General features: G+C 52.3%; 1 protein-coding gene across 1 annotated transcript in view; it reads left to right on the plus strand.

Annotated features, from left to right (window-relative positions):
• Nucleotides 1–15596, plus strand: part of DHX32 (DEAH-box helicase 32 (putative)) — a 52306-nt gene that overhangs the window by 35201 nt on the left and 1509 nt on the right. Inside the window, exons 5-11 of the mRNA XM_041744009.1 lie at nt 673–918; nt 2231–2330; nt 2418–2576; nt 11685–11876; nt 12575–12724; nt 14208–14395; nt 15289–15470. Coding sequence (XP_041599943.1) covers nt 673–918; nt 2231–2330; nt 2418–2576; nt 11685–11876; nt 12575–12724; nt 14208–14395; nt 15289–15470 — 1217 coding nt within the window. The remainder of the gene's footprint in view (nt 1–672; nt 919–2230; nt 2331–2417; nt 2577–11684; nt 11877–12574; nt 12725–14207; nt 14396–15288; nt 15471–15596) is intronic.

Genomic DNA, 15596 nt, shown 5'->3' on the forward strand with positions numbered 1-15596 from the left:
ATATGTAGTTTTAGGAGAAATAACTTCCTTTTTTTTTTTTTTTTTTCCAATACATTTGGCAGGGAAACAGTTTAAAAGGATATTTCTAAATGCCTGAATCACACCAAAATGTGTAATTTAGCAGTGAATATTCCCTGCCTGCATTGCATTTATGCTGTCTTAAAGTGAAAATGGGTCAAAACAACTTTGAGGGTGACCGAGACCCTAGTTATAGAATGTGTGTGTCTGTGTGCTTTTATTGGAAATCCAGAGATTGCATAATAATTCTTAGCTCTGCCACCATTAAAGTATAGTGATGCATTATCACTGATGTGAAAATAATTGTTTACCCATCATCGTTAATGGATATGAGAAATTGCATCAAGCTAGAAAAATAGAATAAACGCATAAAGGCATTTCAGGTAGTACATTTCACAAGAGGAAAGCCATTTTGGACTGAAATCAATGAAATTGTTTATAAATTATATTTAACTTCCCCAGAGAAATGTTCTCATCCAGTTACATCTTCTTTTCACATAATGATTCACATAGACAACAACACAGGTATTTCTTTCCATGTATACATTCCGCAGCTTTTGCTGACAGTTTTATTTAATTAGACTTTTTTTTTTTAAGTAGCAGAGTTGTTTGTGACATGTTTATTCTCATGAATGACGTTATTTTTTACTTTAGGATATTGAGAAAGCCTATGAAATCGTCTGCCAGGAAGGATCGAACTTAAACCCAGATCTTGGAGAGCTGGTGGTGGTTCCTTTGTATCCAAAAGAGAAATGCGCATTGTTCAAGCCAAATGATGAAACAGAAAAAAGATGCCAAGTTTATCAGAGAAGAGTGGTGTTAACTGCTAGCTCTGGAGAGTCTTTGATCTGGAGCAATACAGTCAAATTTGTTATCGATGTGGGTGTGGAGAGGAGAAAGGTAATTACTATCAAGCAGGTAAACCATCTGCTGATAATTGTCCTTGGGTTCCTGCCGTTGTATCCACTGGGAAGTGAGGGTGACGCATGTGGTCTGGGGAGTCTCTGATATGCTCATGTGTGCAAAGGGAAAGTATTGCCAGTCTTGTTTACCCATTCCTGCCTTTCATTAGCACGCAGGTAATCCCCAAACTAAGTTGATTGCGGTGCCACAGGAAAACCTTTTGAGAAAAGACACAACTGCTAAAGCATAAAGGTGGTGGTTCTCCTTGTCAGTGGTTTTTCGTAAGCTAAGCTGCTAGCAAGGCAAGTTATTTGACTCCTGAACCAGTCTTTCCCTGTGTACATCTACTGAGTATTTTTGGTAGCCTCTTTATCAACATCATTAGCATCTTCCCCGAGGTGATTTGCCAGAAATTAGTTTCCAGTACACAGCCTTTAATTTACCAAGTTTCTGCTTTAATGTTGACCTGATAAAATTCTATCCTAAGCTTTTAAAAATATTTTTTTTATAACTGCCTTTAAATAAAATTAGGAAAAGTACAAGTAGGATATCTCAAACTCTCAAAGACACTGGAACATAAGAAATCATAGCATTTAAGAACTGAGAGAGCCTACCCAAGTATTGATCCCATCGCGCATTATTAGAGATCACGTAGCTTTTCTCCTTTAGGAAACTGGCTCTCCTAGTATCTTACTGTCTTAGTGCTACAGAGTGATTCCAACCATTCCACAGGTTCCCTTGGAGCCACTTTGGATTCTTACCATTCAGAAAACCCAGGGATATTATTTGCACTCCCCCCGACCCCCTCTCCCCCACCAACAGGAAATTTTTTTTTCAATAGAAAAAAAAAATCACTGTTGGTGCCACATGCAGCCTTTGTCTGAGCCATTATATCTGGAGAAGCTCAGCTTATCAAGGTCAGACCGCTGAGGTCACAATTTGAATAAAACCTTGAACAGTCCCATCAGCAGATGATGATGCTGGTGCATATGTGGCGTATGCTCATCTGTCGTCATCACAGTGTCATGCTTTGAGAAATGACACTGCCAGCATTTCAGGACAGGTGCAGAGGTCCCATATTTATTGAACCTCCAATGAAAGCAGACAACTTGAAATCCATTTATCAAGGCACTAGCAGTTTCTATCTCACAGCAAGGGAAACAATAATAAGTGTCATCCAGAGAGAATGAGTCCGTAGCAGAGCATTTCAAGAAGTGACGTGCTCCGACCCACACGGTCCCCTCAGGTCCATCGAGCCTGCGAAATCTTGAGTGATCTGACGCTAAAGAGCCTGTCTTTCCACTTAAAGGTGTACAACCCTAGGATAAGAGCAAACTCCCTCGTCACGCAGCCCATCAGCCAAAGCCAAGCAGAGATTCGCAAGCAGATTCTCGGCTCATCTTCTTCAGGTAGCACCACGGTCATGAAAACCGCTGCCAATTCCTGTGGGAAGGCAGCCTAGAGACATTAAAACCATTCTTCTTGGTTTCTCCTAGGAAAACTTTTCTGCCTGTACTCTGAGGAATTTGCCTCCAAAGACATGCGGCCCCTGAAGCCAGCCGAAATGCAGGAAGCCAACCTAACCAGCATGGTGCTCTTCATGAAGAGAGTGGACATCGCGGGCTTAGGCCACTGCGACTTCATGAACAGACCAGGTAACGTTGTGCTCGTGTGTTGGCCGGTGCGTGGCCCCGACGTGCCTCCTCGCCTCCTGCCCAGCCCAGTGTGAAGAGTAGGTGGTGTTTGGCAGAGCAAGCAAGCGTCAGGGTTTGGTTCATACTGAAGCATTTTTCCCATTAGAGGGAAACAGTCTCAGAAGGACTTTTTTAAAAGCCTCTTGAGCCATCTGCCCCAACCCTGGAGAATTATCTGTCATTGGACCCTGGAGCCTGGGGGACTGGGCCTGAGAGACCCAGCGGGTCCGAGTGTGGCATCAGAGGCCGCCTGCTGCAGAGGGCAGGGGACTTCTGGTGGCCTCCAGGCTTCCCGGTGGGACATGAGTCAGCCAGCTGTCCTGCACCGCACTGTCACCCGGGGGAGCTCCCCCTGGAAGTTCCTTCCTTCGCAGTTAAGGTCTAGCATTTCCGCGGAGGGTGAGGTTCCGGAGCCTAGGACCCAGACTCTAGCTACAGGCTGGCCATCACCCTCCGATGGGAATGATGCCTCTGGCGGGCCCTTGACAAAAGCCCCCTGTCACCCAGGAGGTGCTGGCTGTCTCCGCTCCAGTGCTGCCCTCCCTGGGACAGCAACTGCCCCGTGGACACCAGCAGAGTGCTGTGGAAAGGCCGAGAAAGCAGGGACAGGTGGCCTCTGCGGTGTGCAGGGCGGCCACGCCACATGGTCAGCCTGGGAAGGGAAGCTGGGACCAGCTCCCCTCAGCCTCCCAGCGCCTCCCGCATTCCCAGTTGGCTTCTCCTACTTGGCGGGCAAACGGCTTCCGTTCTGCCTATGATGTCGGGGCGGGGGGGGGGGGGGGGGGATGCTGGCTCTGGAGTTTAAAATGTCAGCAATTAGCCGGCCACGAAAGGTTGAAAGCAGCAAGTGCTCTGCTTGTTCTTGTCCATTTAAATACGTCGCCGGGGGAACAGCAGTAGCGTCCTTGTAGCCTGTGCAGACGCCCTCTGAGCTAAATGCTCTGAGTTGCTCCATTTTACAGATGAGGAAACAGAGTCACAGAAGTTAGGTCATGCACACAGACGAGAAGCTGGACCCTCTGCTGCAGTGTCTCCTTACACAGACCGGAGCCCCAGGGGCCTGAGCATCTGTCCTAGTCGTCCGTGCCCTCCATCCTTTCTCTGGTGCTTCTCACGCCCCCCCAAGCACCCCACCTCCAGAGCTGCAGGGGGCGGGTCCGATGCCTTTCACTCCTTCCACCTGCCGCCCAGGCGAAGGCCCACGCCCAGGCAGTGTTGACCGCAGGATCTGCCGCTTTGTCCTCTAGCCTGTGCTTAGTTTCACTGAACCCCAGTGGGTATTTGCGTCCCCATAAGGCTCCTGATTTGAAGTTGATTGCCCTTCATTGATATTTTAGTCTCAGTCATGCTTCAACACAAAGGAGTTCCTTCATTTCTTTTCACACCTTAGGCCAGTGGTTGACGTCTTCAGGACACTGATCAGAGAGGGCGAAAGGCAACCTACCGGCCTGGGTGTTATTTGGCAAATGTGCACAAGAGAGTCATCAGCCACAGGGCCTCGTGCGCATAGAGCATGCTTGGAAACCGAACGATTTCTACTTCCTTGCGCTGCTTTCTCTCTGTTCCTGTGTTTTTCAGTCATTTAGTCCAGTGGTGCCAGTAGGATTCACAAGCCCTTGAGAAGTATGTTCTTTTAGAGTCACCCTTTCTCAAATATTTCTGAAAATGACTAGTAGAATTGGGAGTAAGTAAGAGGAAGGTCCTCCAAAGATGCCAAACTTTGAAATGAAAAGGTGCAAGGGAAAATTAACAGTGGAGACGACAGCTTGTCCTTGTAAGTGGGGCAGCGCTGTGTGGAGAGCGCACGAAGCGGGATTAGGAAGTTTCCTGTCGGGAGGTCAGGGCAGGTGCACCGTGCTGTGCTCTTCACCAATGCTTCCTCCTTCCCTGGAGCTTCTCGGAGCTTTATGAGGAAACTCTCCCAGTAAGCAGTTTGAAAAATGAACTACTTTGGGGAACCCTTTGGAATCTTACATTTTCAGCAAAGATTCTCTTCCCTAAAGGAGCAGTGGGATCTCTAAGAGGGAGAGGGACCAGAGGAGCACCTTATCTCTTGTGAAATCCATCTACTTCCCTGTAGCCACTTCCTCCCTCGGAGCTCTCTGTTCTTCCAGAAGCAGGTTTGCAGACTGCTGTTCTGTCCACGCCCCTGCCCCCGCTGCCGCCTGCCAGGCCACGTCTGCTGGCCCGGAGTGTGGGGCCCCTGGGAGCCACAGTAAACTGGTGGGGATTGGAGGCCCCGGGGGAGGCTGTCCTTGGGCAGGAAACCGGCTTCCCTGAGGGCTCAGGAGACGCAGTGCGTCGGGAAAATCTCCTCCAGATTAAGAGGAAGAGCTCAGATGCAGGTGGGAGAAGAAGCCCAAGTAGAATGTATGCCAAGAAGACCTTGGCATTTTGGTGCCTGGGAAAATGAGCAGGTCACCTGGATAACAGCCAAGCGGAGCGACCCTACTGCCCGGCCCTGGGCAGGTTACAGCCAAGGGGAGCGATCCTACTGCCCAGCTCTGGGCAGGTTACAGCCAAGGGGAGTGACCCTACTGCCCGGCCCTGGGCAGGTTACAGCCCAGCCGAACGACCCTACTGCCCAGCTTGCCTGGCTCCTGGCTTCCCCGCCCCAGCAAAGCATTCTGAGGCCGTGCGTCCGTGTGCTGAACACACTGGTCTGAGCAGGAGCAGCCCAGAGGAGCACAGTGGCCTGAGAATGTGATGGAAAGCTGTAGAGTGTGTATGGCAGCCTCAGTTGGGTGCGTGTGTCTTATCTGAAGGTTAGGAGCGACGGGAACTGGTGAGCTCGACAGGGGTGGGCCCGGGGGCACAGGCAGGCCGGCATCCCTGCAGCCTCCATCCTGTGACCACAGCGGCCACGCGCCCCCATTTCCTGGGTTTCTCATTGGTGACCTCAGAGCCTCAGCTCGGCTTTTGTCAGAGGCCCGTCGGCCAAGCAGTCCCTGCAGGGACCTTCCAGAGACCATGCTCTGAGGAGACACGCTTCCCGTCCCGCTGCTCGTCTCTTAGGCCCGGAATCAGCCCGCGTGGATTCCCCAGGCTTCTTCTTGGGTCCAGATGGCAGATGTCTGGTGAACTTGCCAGGAAGGCAGAAGAAAAGCGGCCTTTGTAACCTCAAAGGTTTTAAAAAGCCGCCAGCAAGCCCCAGCAGCGCAGAAGAATCCCTGCGTTCTCTGGGCGGCCATCCTCTGCGCTGCTGAGGCCTAGAGCGGGGGGCCGGGGACAGAGGGTTGGGGTGGCAGTTTATTTTTGTCTCCTGACAATAGCACATAACTGTTTTCTGCTGTGCTTGGGGGAGAGAGAACTGTGGATTAACTCTGACTCATCATTTTAGAAGGAAAAAAAGATGATGCTTGCAGCTGGTGCATTTAACTCAACTTACAATTGAAACACGCAAATGCAGCAAACCTGTTACCCTTTTCAGGATTCATGAGCCATGTGGAAATGAATTTGGCATAACTAGGCTACAGGCTATTCACTGAATTCCCTTGATACAGATCTCTTAAAAAAAAAAAAAAAAAAGAATCAGTTGTTTTTTCTTCCCTGGTGCTGAACATTGACCTCCATCCTGAGCGACACCATTACTGTTGATCTGGATCAGTTGCCCGGGACCAGCTGACCACATGTTTTCCTCCAGGAAGCAGCGACACCTGCACAGAGACTGGGGACAAACTAGCTGAGATGTACCAGACAACACCAGACATCATCTGTGTATTTGGACGCAGAGCTCGTTTAGCGGTGGCGAGATGACCGGCCTTGGAAGGATCTGTGAGGAATGAACCCACACACGGACTTGCCAGGCAGGGTGCACAGGACGAGCCAGGGCGCCCGAGGAAACGGGAAGGAACGCGGGGGACGGAATAAAGTCGGGGCGCCGAGGCCAGCGTCGGAGTTGGCAGGAGGGGGGATGAAATGCTGCAGTGGCGTGATCTACGGTGATGGTGCGGGAGGCTCGTCCGAGGAGTCAGGAGTCAACGAAGGAGGATCTGGAACTCCGTCCGCCGCAGGAGGGCCTAAGCTGGGTGCACCCGGGGAAGACCTGGCCTGTTTCCGCATCCCTGGAAATGGGATTTTGCCTCAAGACTTACAAAAGGGTCTTTAACTGCTGCAGCCTGTACTAAGGGGAGGGCAGAGGCGGAGGGGGCCGCACACTCCCCGTGCACGCGGTGGCACAGACCCCGGGCCGCAGCCCCTCCGCCTGCCCCTGCCGCCCGCGGACAGCCTCGGGTGAGCAGATTGTCTGGCGCCACACCGGTAGCAAGTGCCTGCCTGGATGTCTAAGTCGGTGACAGTCACGTTCTTATCCGTCTAGAGGCCACGCAGAGCTATTCGCTGTGTCCAGGCGGCGGGGTAGGAGTGTGCAAAAGAGGCGCAAAAATGCTAGAACAACTCAAGAGCCACCGAGTGAGGGCCTTGGAGGGTCTTGGAAGCGACAAAGTAATTACTCAGAAAGATGAGGATGGGGAGATTTCTGCAGGCGCAGGATGGAGGCCTTTTCGGCTCCTGATTCGCATCAGGCTCTTGATGGCTCCGGTGAGCGCGTGACTTGTGGCCCAGGCCGGCGCGTCTGAGGGCGAAGGGGGACGCTGCTCCTAACTGAGCCGGGGAGCCGTGGCAGCTCGGGCTCCTGAGCAGGCCGCCAGGACTCCAGTCCCCCCGCACCGTGTCACCTCACCGTGTCACCCCTCGGGCCTCAGCTTCTTCATCTGAATGTGAGTGTGATCAGGGTAATTGGCTCCTAGAGTTGGCAAGACAAATCAGCTCATGTACGTGGGCCCCTTAGAGACGTGACCGGCACATGGTAGCCACTGTAGCTGTCCCCACCTGCGTGACTCCGGCCCGAGCTCGGAAGCGGGTCCCCACAAAGGGCATTTCACCTGCGAGAGGCGGATGCGGAGCCACGGGCGCCGGGAGGCAGCACCGGGCGGCCTCTGAGGACCCGGGTCAGGCCCAAGGGGGCGTCGGGCCCGGAGCCCGAGGCCACGTGTCCCCATCCCCGGTCCGGCCCACCCTGCCTGGGCCTCGGGCCATCACTTCCCTTGGCTCATCTGCAGCCCGAGGACGCGGTGTCCGCCCTCGTCCTGAGCGGCTCGCCTGAGCGGCTCGCGTCGGTGACAGGCGCAGCAGGGCCGTGTGCGTGTGGCCGCGGGGACCCGGCGAACGCCAGGCTCGGGGGCGCGGCCCTGGGGCCCAGGGACACGGAAGCCCGTCCGCCTCTCCTCTTCGGAGCCAAGCTCTTAAACCCGGTTCCTGAAAGTCTCGAGGCTTTGGAGTCTACACCGCCGCCCCGGAGCCAGCCGCTGGCTCCCCTCTGCGCTGCGCGGTGCCCACCCTCACACCGGCGGGGGCCCAGAGCTCCTTTCCTCCGGCCCTCTTCGGCCGTGGCTTCATTTCTCTCTTTCTCCGTGTGTGTGTGTGTGTGTGTGTGTGTGTGTGTGTGTGTGTGTGTGTGTGACGGGGGGGGGGGGGGTTAACGGGGCCGGCACACAGCGGGTTCCTCGCGCCCCCCAGCCGTGGATTCGCTGCCCTTCCACGGGCTTCCGAGCCGCGCTGGCCTGGTCCCAGCGCCCCGGGGCCGAGAGCCAGCAGCGCGGCCCACACCTGCGTGAACACGGGGTGGTGACAAGGAAACCGGGGTGTCCCGTGAAGTCCAGGGTGGGAATGAAGTCGAGCCCCGGGAGCGCTCGCGAAAACAGCCTCGGACGACCTCGGCGCGCGGCGTCTCCTGCCCGAGCGTCTCGGTGGCTCGTCCGCTCTTCGGTCCTGCCAGAATCCGGCCGGTTCGGCTCCGAGCCTCCGGCCCCGAGTCAGCCCCTGGAAACTCGTCCGCCTCTTGGTCCAAACCCTCAAGCCCCAGGGAGGGGCGTCGTTGGCTCCGTTTGAGAAGCGGCGCCCTGAAGCCGGCAGCGCGTCTGGCCGTGGGCACGTGCTGGGGTCCCCGCTTCTGGGGGGCGCGGGGGCGCCGCCCGCGAGGGGCCAGTTAGGGACAACTGGGAATTATCCCAGGACACCGGAAATGGATTGTGGGTTTGTACGTGGGTCTCCCTCCTCTAAGACCTCCCACCCCTGAGGGGCCAGGGTTGCACCCATCCACGTGTCCCTGCCCCAGGGCCTTGCAAGTGGCTTAAGAGGACGCGAGTCAATGAGCTGGGTGTCACCCTTAGAAGGAGTGAGCTGACCGGCAGCCAGCAGGGCGGCCCCCGCAGATGGGCTCAGCTCCCTTCCCTGCCTCAGTCCTCTCCTGGGCCGTGGCCGTCGGGTCTGCGAGCGTCTCGTCCTCGGCACGGCTAGAGCAGAGCTGGGCGCGAGGGGTCGGAGGGCGCAGCGGGTGAGCCCGGACGGCGCCCTCACAGCAGGACGGGCTCCTCCCGGTCAGGAACTTCACCTTTCAGGGCATGGCCTGTCTCCTCCGCGTACCCCTGAGGCCACCCTACCTCTAAAATCCTCTCCCACTCCAGTGACGCAGATTGAACCTGGATCCCACAGCCCTCCTGGTTGGTTAAGGAGTGTGGGGGAGGAAGGGAACCAACCCTGCCCTGGGGACTGCTCCCCACGAGGCGGCCTGCTGTTCTGCCCTCCTGCCGGCTGAGACACGTCCTTAGCATGACTTCGCAGGGAAGTCTGAAGCTGCCGTGAAGGGCCTCGCCTAAACACTTCCGCTTTGTGGCTACGACAACTTCGTGAGCCGCACCGGGGAGACGTCTTAAAGTGTGGGATGTTCTATTAGCAAATCCTATTCAGTTATTTATTATTGCTGCTTCACCTGTGTGATCTGCATTCATTAACTTGTTCCTTCTGATACAATAAAACCCCAGAACATTTTTTTTTTCTGGTGTTAGGGTGGGAGCAGAATTATGAAGTTGTTTCTGTTCATCATCCTGTGTGCAGCCAATTTAGCCACAAGACATAAAATGAGGAGTAGATGCCCTTTGGGGACACAGCCTGGCTGCGAAGCCAGATGCTTACAGGGACAATTGCCAAAGATCCTGTAAGTCATAACGTGGCAGCTTTGCTGATTTATAGAAATTGGTTTCTAAACAGTTTTCGGTAATTAAGTTTGTGCTCCCAGCCCCGTCCCGCGGTTTTTAATCTGAGATGTTTGTTCCTCCGACTGCATCTTGCACCTTCTCCCAACAGGTCAGCTGTTCTTTCATTTCATGGCTGAGAGAACTCTCGGACTTTTTTTTTTCCCTAAATAGCCCATCTGTCTCCTTCCCGGGACTGTGGCTTCTCAAGGTCTCATCTTTGCCCAGGGGTGTCCAAGAATGACCGAGGAGCCCCGGTGCTCCGTGCCAGCACCCAGACCAGGCCGCAGGGGCCGAGCCTGGGGAAGGACAGGGATCTCCTGGAGGCCCTGCCCCACTCACTGGTAAATCTCAAGGGTGGGATTCAAAAGCAGAAGGAAAGTTAAACTTCTTTTCCCCCAGCTGGGGATTAAAGCTGTGCTCCAGGTCTTCCAGTGTGTGTGGGGGGTCTGGGCAGGTTTGGGGGTGTGGCAGGCTACTTCTTACAGCCCCTGCAGCCCCAACACCTGCTTTCCCAGGACTGGTCTTTTGCTCGTGACCTGTGTGATGTGTCACAGGTTGAGAACAGGCCCGTGACCCGTTCTGCTCTTCTTCAGCGAGAGGACTAGAGACTTGAAGAACTGCACGTCGGCATCAGCGAACCATTTCTCAACCCACCATAGTGGTTTCTCCTGATGTTTTCATCAAGTCTCAGTAGGAAAGAGGGGATTTTAGCGGATCTGAGTTGTGACTGGCTTTTGAGTTATAGACTTTGCCCAAAATTTTGCCAAGTAGCTTAGCAGTCAGTGTTTGAACAGCAAATAAGGAAATTTTTACTATTCGTTATTTTGAACTCCCCGATGCCAGCAGGTCCCCGTAGTGCTCAGCTAGCTCACCATGCACCTGGTAGAGTCAAGACAAATGAATCTAGCAGTGCTCAGAAATCCTTGTGTCTGGGGTAGAACACTTAATCCTGTGTCATTTGCTTCTCTGTGTGGCCTTTATTGCTGTACCACCTGCCAGACAGGAGAAAAACACACATATTTACTAATCTAATCTTACTCTGCAAAGGCAAGGAGAATACCTTGGTTTGAATAAGTGGATTACCTTTTCTGGTGGGTATTAAGCATCTCTGATGAGCACGCCATTACTGACGTTCTGCAGGCATGGAGAAAATCTGCCTTGTCTTTGCACTGGCGAGTAACTCTTTAGCATCCTTACCTGCTATTTGTCATCTCTCCAGATTCTGGGTTTCAATTGATTAATTTTTCTCCCTATTATGGGATTGTATTTTCCTGCTCTTCATGCCTCATAATTTTTTATTGGATGCTAGACATTGTACATTTTGTTGTGTTGGGTATTGGATATTTTGTATTCCTATAAATATTCTTGACTGTTATTCTGGGCTGCAGGATGATCCTTTCAGGTCCTGGTTTTAAGATTCGGGTCCTGGAGCCGTGCACATTGAGGGTTAGTTCTTCCCTTCTGCATCTCCCACCCAGGGCCCCATGAACTCTGAGGTTTGCCAGTCTGGTGGGCAGAAATGGGCGTGCCCTAGATCCAGTATGAGCACCTGGCACTGTCCCTCTAATCCTCTGGATGGTTCTTTCTGTGACCTGATGGTTCTTTCTGTGACCCGATGTTACTTCTGCATGCTCTGCCGACGAAGCAAGAAGACCTTTCGTAGATATTCCGATCTCTAGCTCTGTATGGCTCTCTCCTGTCAGGTGGCCCCACCTGCAAGCTCTGGCGACCTTAGCTTTCCTGGACCCTCAGCACCATCTTCATAGCTCAGGAGTCTGGCAGGCCTCACCTGGGTCCCCTTCTGGCACTGCAGCCGGGAAACTTTCAAGGCCTTTTGCTGGGTGGTCATGGCCTTCCCTTCATTAGCGCCCCTCTCCGGAATCCCTGCCTTCACTGCTGACATGCTTTGTCCCGCAAACTGTGGTTTCACGTGTTTTGCCAACTGTTCGGTTGTCTCGTGTGGGAAGGGAGGTCCAGTACTTGTCACTCCATCTTGGTTATAGGAGACTGGTGATTTTTTTTTTTTCTCTGCTAGCACCGGAAAGCTTAATGCAGGCTCTGGAAGACTTGGACTACCTGGCAGCACTGGACAATGATGGGAACCTCTCTGAGTTTGGGATCATCATGTCGGAGTTTCCCCTTGACCCACAACTCTCAAAGTCTATCTTAGCATCCTGTGAATTTGACTGTGTGGAGGAGATGCTGACAATCGCTGCCATGGTGACAGGTACTCCTTGGGGAGTACTGCTCTTTGTTTTGTCAATCTGTGCCAGGTCTAGATTTAAATGAGATCCATCTGAAGGATTTGAAGAACCTAACAGAGGCACTGACCAATTCATTTAACCTTTTGAAGTAATAAGCATATTAATAGGTTTAAAAGGTAGGAAGTTACACGAATTATCTTAATAATTGAAAGATGGAATCAAGTGATTGAAAAAAGTCATTCAAAACCCAGTGAATTTCTTAATCAAACATCGAAAGAAAAATTGGGTCACTAGGAATGTTCTTCCCCCAGAGAGCTCTGTTTCTGTTTCCTACCACCTTCATTCTTGCTTCCTGGCTTAATGTATTCCTTTACTGGCAAAACAGGCCAAGGGCAGTGCAGCATTAGGACTGTAAGTCCTAATCCTGCGCCAGCGGCTGGGCCTCTGAGTGTCTCAGGTCCCCCGGGGGCCCTGCTCTGACGGTGGTACGAGCAGGGTACTCGCTACACCTACACAGGCAAACAAGGAGAAAAAACAGGACAACTCACCCTGAATCTCTGATTTCTGAGTAAGCAAGAATAACGTTGATCACGAGCAGCAGCCAGGAATGGTTGGTTCTACATACAGGGTCACCAGCCGGCCCTCTGCATGTTCTGCTGGTGGGCAGGGGAGGGAAAGTGCCTCCAGTATTGCTGACCTTCTGATCTTTTGTGTCTTAAAGCTCCCAACTGCTTCTCTAATCTGCCACATGGGGCTGAGGAGGCCGCCTTGACTTGCTGGAAGACATTTTTACATCCTGAAGGAGATCACTTTACCCTCATCAACATTTACAAGGCCTACCAGGACATAGCTCTGAATTCCACCAGTGACCGTAAGTGAATGCTTGCGAGTCTGAGAAATTAGCTCGTGTCCAGCTTTCCTTCCCCAGAGGAAGCCGAGCTGTTCTCCCTTCTCCAGCCTGTTGGTCACTGGAGTGGAGTGGCACTTGTCGCCGGGCGTGTGGAAGTCCAGTGCCCGGCCAGCCCAGGGAGCTAGCCTGGACACAGGTGACCTGGGCCCAAAATTCTTGCACAGCACAGCCCCCACCCTCCAGGGCCGGGGGAGGAGAGAAAGGAACTGCCGTCTCTAGGTGCCCTGGGTCAGAGCTGGGATTTGTGCTTTCCCCAACACCCACATTCACTGGACAGACAGAACGTGGACATCCAGGACCAAACCAACCAACCCCGGCTCCAGATACTAATCGGCAGATGTGCCGAAGGAGGCAGGAGAGAGCCGGCTTGGCCGGGGGGAGGGGAGAGGACAGGGCGTGTGGAAAAGTGGAGGCACAAGTCCCGGGGCTAACCCACAGTGGGAGTATGACTTTGCACAAGAGGGAACTGGAAACACCTATCCTTGAAACTGCCTTGCTTGGCTTTAGACAGGAAGGGGATCCCGAAGGGCCGACAGGACAGAGCGACACGCAGGCCGGGGCCTCCAGAGGCAGGTGGTGAGGAACCCCCTTCCCGCAAGGGAACCTTGGTTTTCCCTTTAGCACCTTTTACCTCCTCTGCTCAGGTAGACAGGATGAAAACTGAGCTGAGAAATAGGACAGCAGTTTGGCAGTAGAATTATTCAATGGGGAGTTAATTTTTCCAAGCTGAGAAGGTAAAGTTGTCAGTGGAGCCAGAAAGGATATGGGGAGTTTGGTGGCATCTTTGGAGAGCAAGGAGGCTGGATACAATTGTCTGCCCAAGCACATGCTCCTGTTGGCCCAGGTGCACAGGACAGGGTCAACTGGGGGCCTCCCCCCACTGTGCCAAGGCCAGGGGCGTTCCCAGGGCCAGGCAGCACTCCAGGCCCGTCCTAAGGAACTACCAGTAGCAAGAAAGCATTCACATCAAACTGAACCAGGGGACTGAATTTTAATATAAAATTTGCAGCTAAAGTAGATGAGCTTAACAGAATTCCCCAATCAGCCTAGTAGTGATCCTTAGAAGTATGTTGAGATATTTTCATGGCTCAGGGGACCTTCTACTGTACACTTTCCCTCCTAGTTTGATTAAACGTTGTGGCCACGTACGTCCTCATCGTGTACACGACACAAACGTTGATGAGACCACGTCCTCTGCCCGCCCTCGGGTGCAGGTGACGGGCGGTACACTGGCCTGGTCTGCACCTGCCACATGCTGCCCCCCAGCTCGGGGGTTCCAGAACCCCACAGCCAGTGCAGGTCCCGCCGGCCAGCACGCGTCCCTGCAGCCTCCGTCACCCAGGTGACCTCCTCCTCTTCAGGACAGGACAGAGATCCCACCTTCTTCCTGGCCTGGGCTCTGGTAGCTTATAACGGGTCGTTTCTTTTCTTCTTTCCCTCCCAGACTGTGTTGAAAAGTGGTGTCACGATTACTTCCTCAATTGTTGTGCTCTCAGGATGGCAGACGTTATCCGAGCTGAACTCTTAGAAATTGTCAAGCGAATTGAGCTTCCCTGCGCAGAACCTGCTTTTGGCTCAAAGGAAAACGCCCTGAACATAAAGAAGGCTCTCCTGTCCGGTTACTTCATGCAGGCGAGAATGGGGAGGGCGTGGTCTCTACAGAACCTCACGCTCAGGACAGCCTGTCAGGAAGTCTCACCTGGGATGGTGCTTTCAGTGGTGTTGACATTATATAAAACTAAAACCTTCTATGTCACTAAAGATTATTTAAATATACTTCCCTTCAAGGGAATTGAAGGGCTAAGCCACTATATGGTCACTTTGTCCAAAAAGACAAAAGGTCTTTTTTCATTACAGAAGGGACATTAGGAAAAACACGCTCTTTGGGGGAGCATCAGATACAGTCCCTCATCTCACTGGTTTGTGAAGTAGCTCGTTTAACCAGTGATACTGGTAAAGGTAATGTCTCATGTGTTTCATCCCCCAAATGAAGGCTGCCCGATGTAGCTCCCCTAAATTAAAGCACATTATGGATGCATTTTCTTCACATCATGGGGAGTGAAACTGGTATTTCTCAAATTCTAAAATGGTCTTAAAAGAGGAGAAAAAATGACATTTTAAAATGAATTTCCTCATCTTGTATGGAAAAAGTAAGGTTCCTACATCAGTGTTACTGTATTGAGCTAGAACATCTGGCATAAAGCCCCTGACAGGAGTATCCTGCCCAGAACGTGGCTGGCAGCACGCTAGCCTTCACGACCCAGTTAGCCTTTGTAGCTACGCTCTTTTCGCCCACTGCCCTGAAACTGCTAAAGTCAGTAACATCATCATCACGGCCTCAAAGTTTTGGGCAAAACCTGTGTTTGGCTTGTTTTCTGGATCTGAAAATAGGAAACATGGGTGGCAGATGGGTAATTTTTACTATTTTGAGTGAAGTAAGTACTTAGGAATTTTTTTAAACAAAACATCTTGTCTTTTGATCTCATTAACACAGAACCTTTTTCCTTAAAAACACTGCCTTGCAGATTGCCAGGGATGTGGATGGATCAGGTAACTACTTAATGCTGACACACAAGCAGGTAGCCCAGCTGCACCCCCTGTCCAGTTACTCCATCACCAAGAAGATGCCAGAGTGGGTTCTCTTCCACAAGTTCAGCATATCTGAGAACAACTACATCAGGATTACCTCCGAAATCTCTCCTGAACTGTAAGTCTACTAGAGAGAAAAAGGTTCTTTTTAACTCATAACTTGAGTCAATGACACATTTGGTTTTTACTACATTTTCAGTTAGGTTATGCTGGCACCAATCTAAACGTACTGCATACCTACTTA

This window comes from Vulpes lagopus, chromosome 2 (genome assembly GCF_018345385.1).
Source record: "Vulpes lagopus strain Blue_001 chromosome 2, ASM1834538v1, whole genome shotgun sequence".
Taxonomy (NCBI): domain Eukaryota; kingdom Metazoa; phylum Chordata; class Mammalia; order Carnivora; family Canidae; genus Vulpes; species Vulpes lagopus.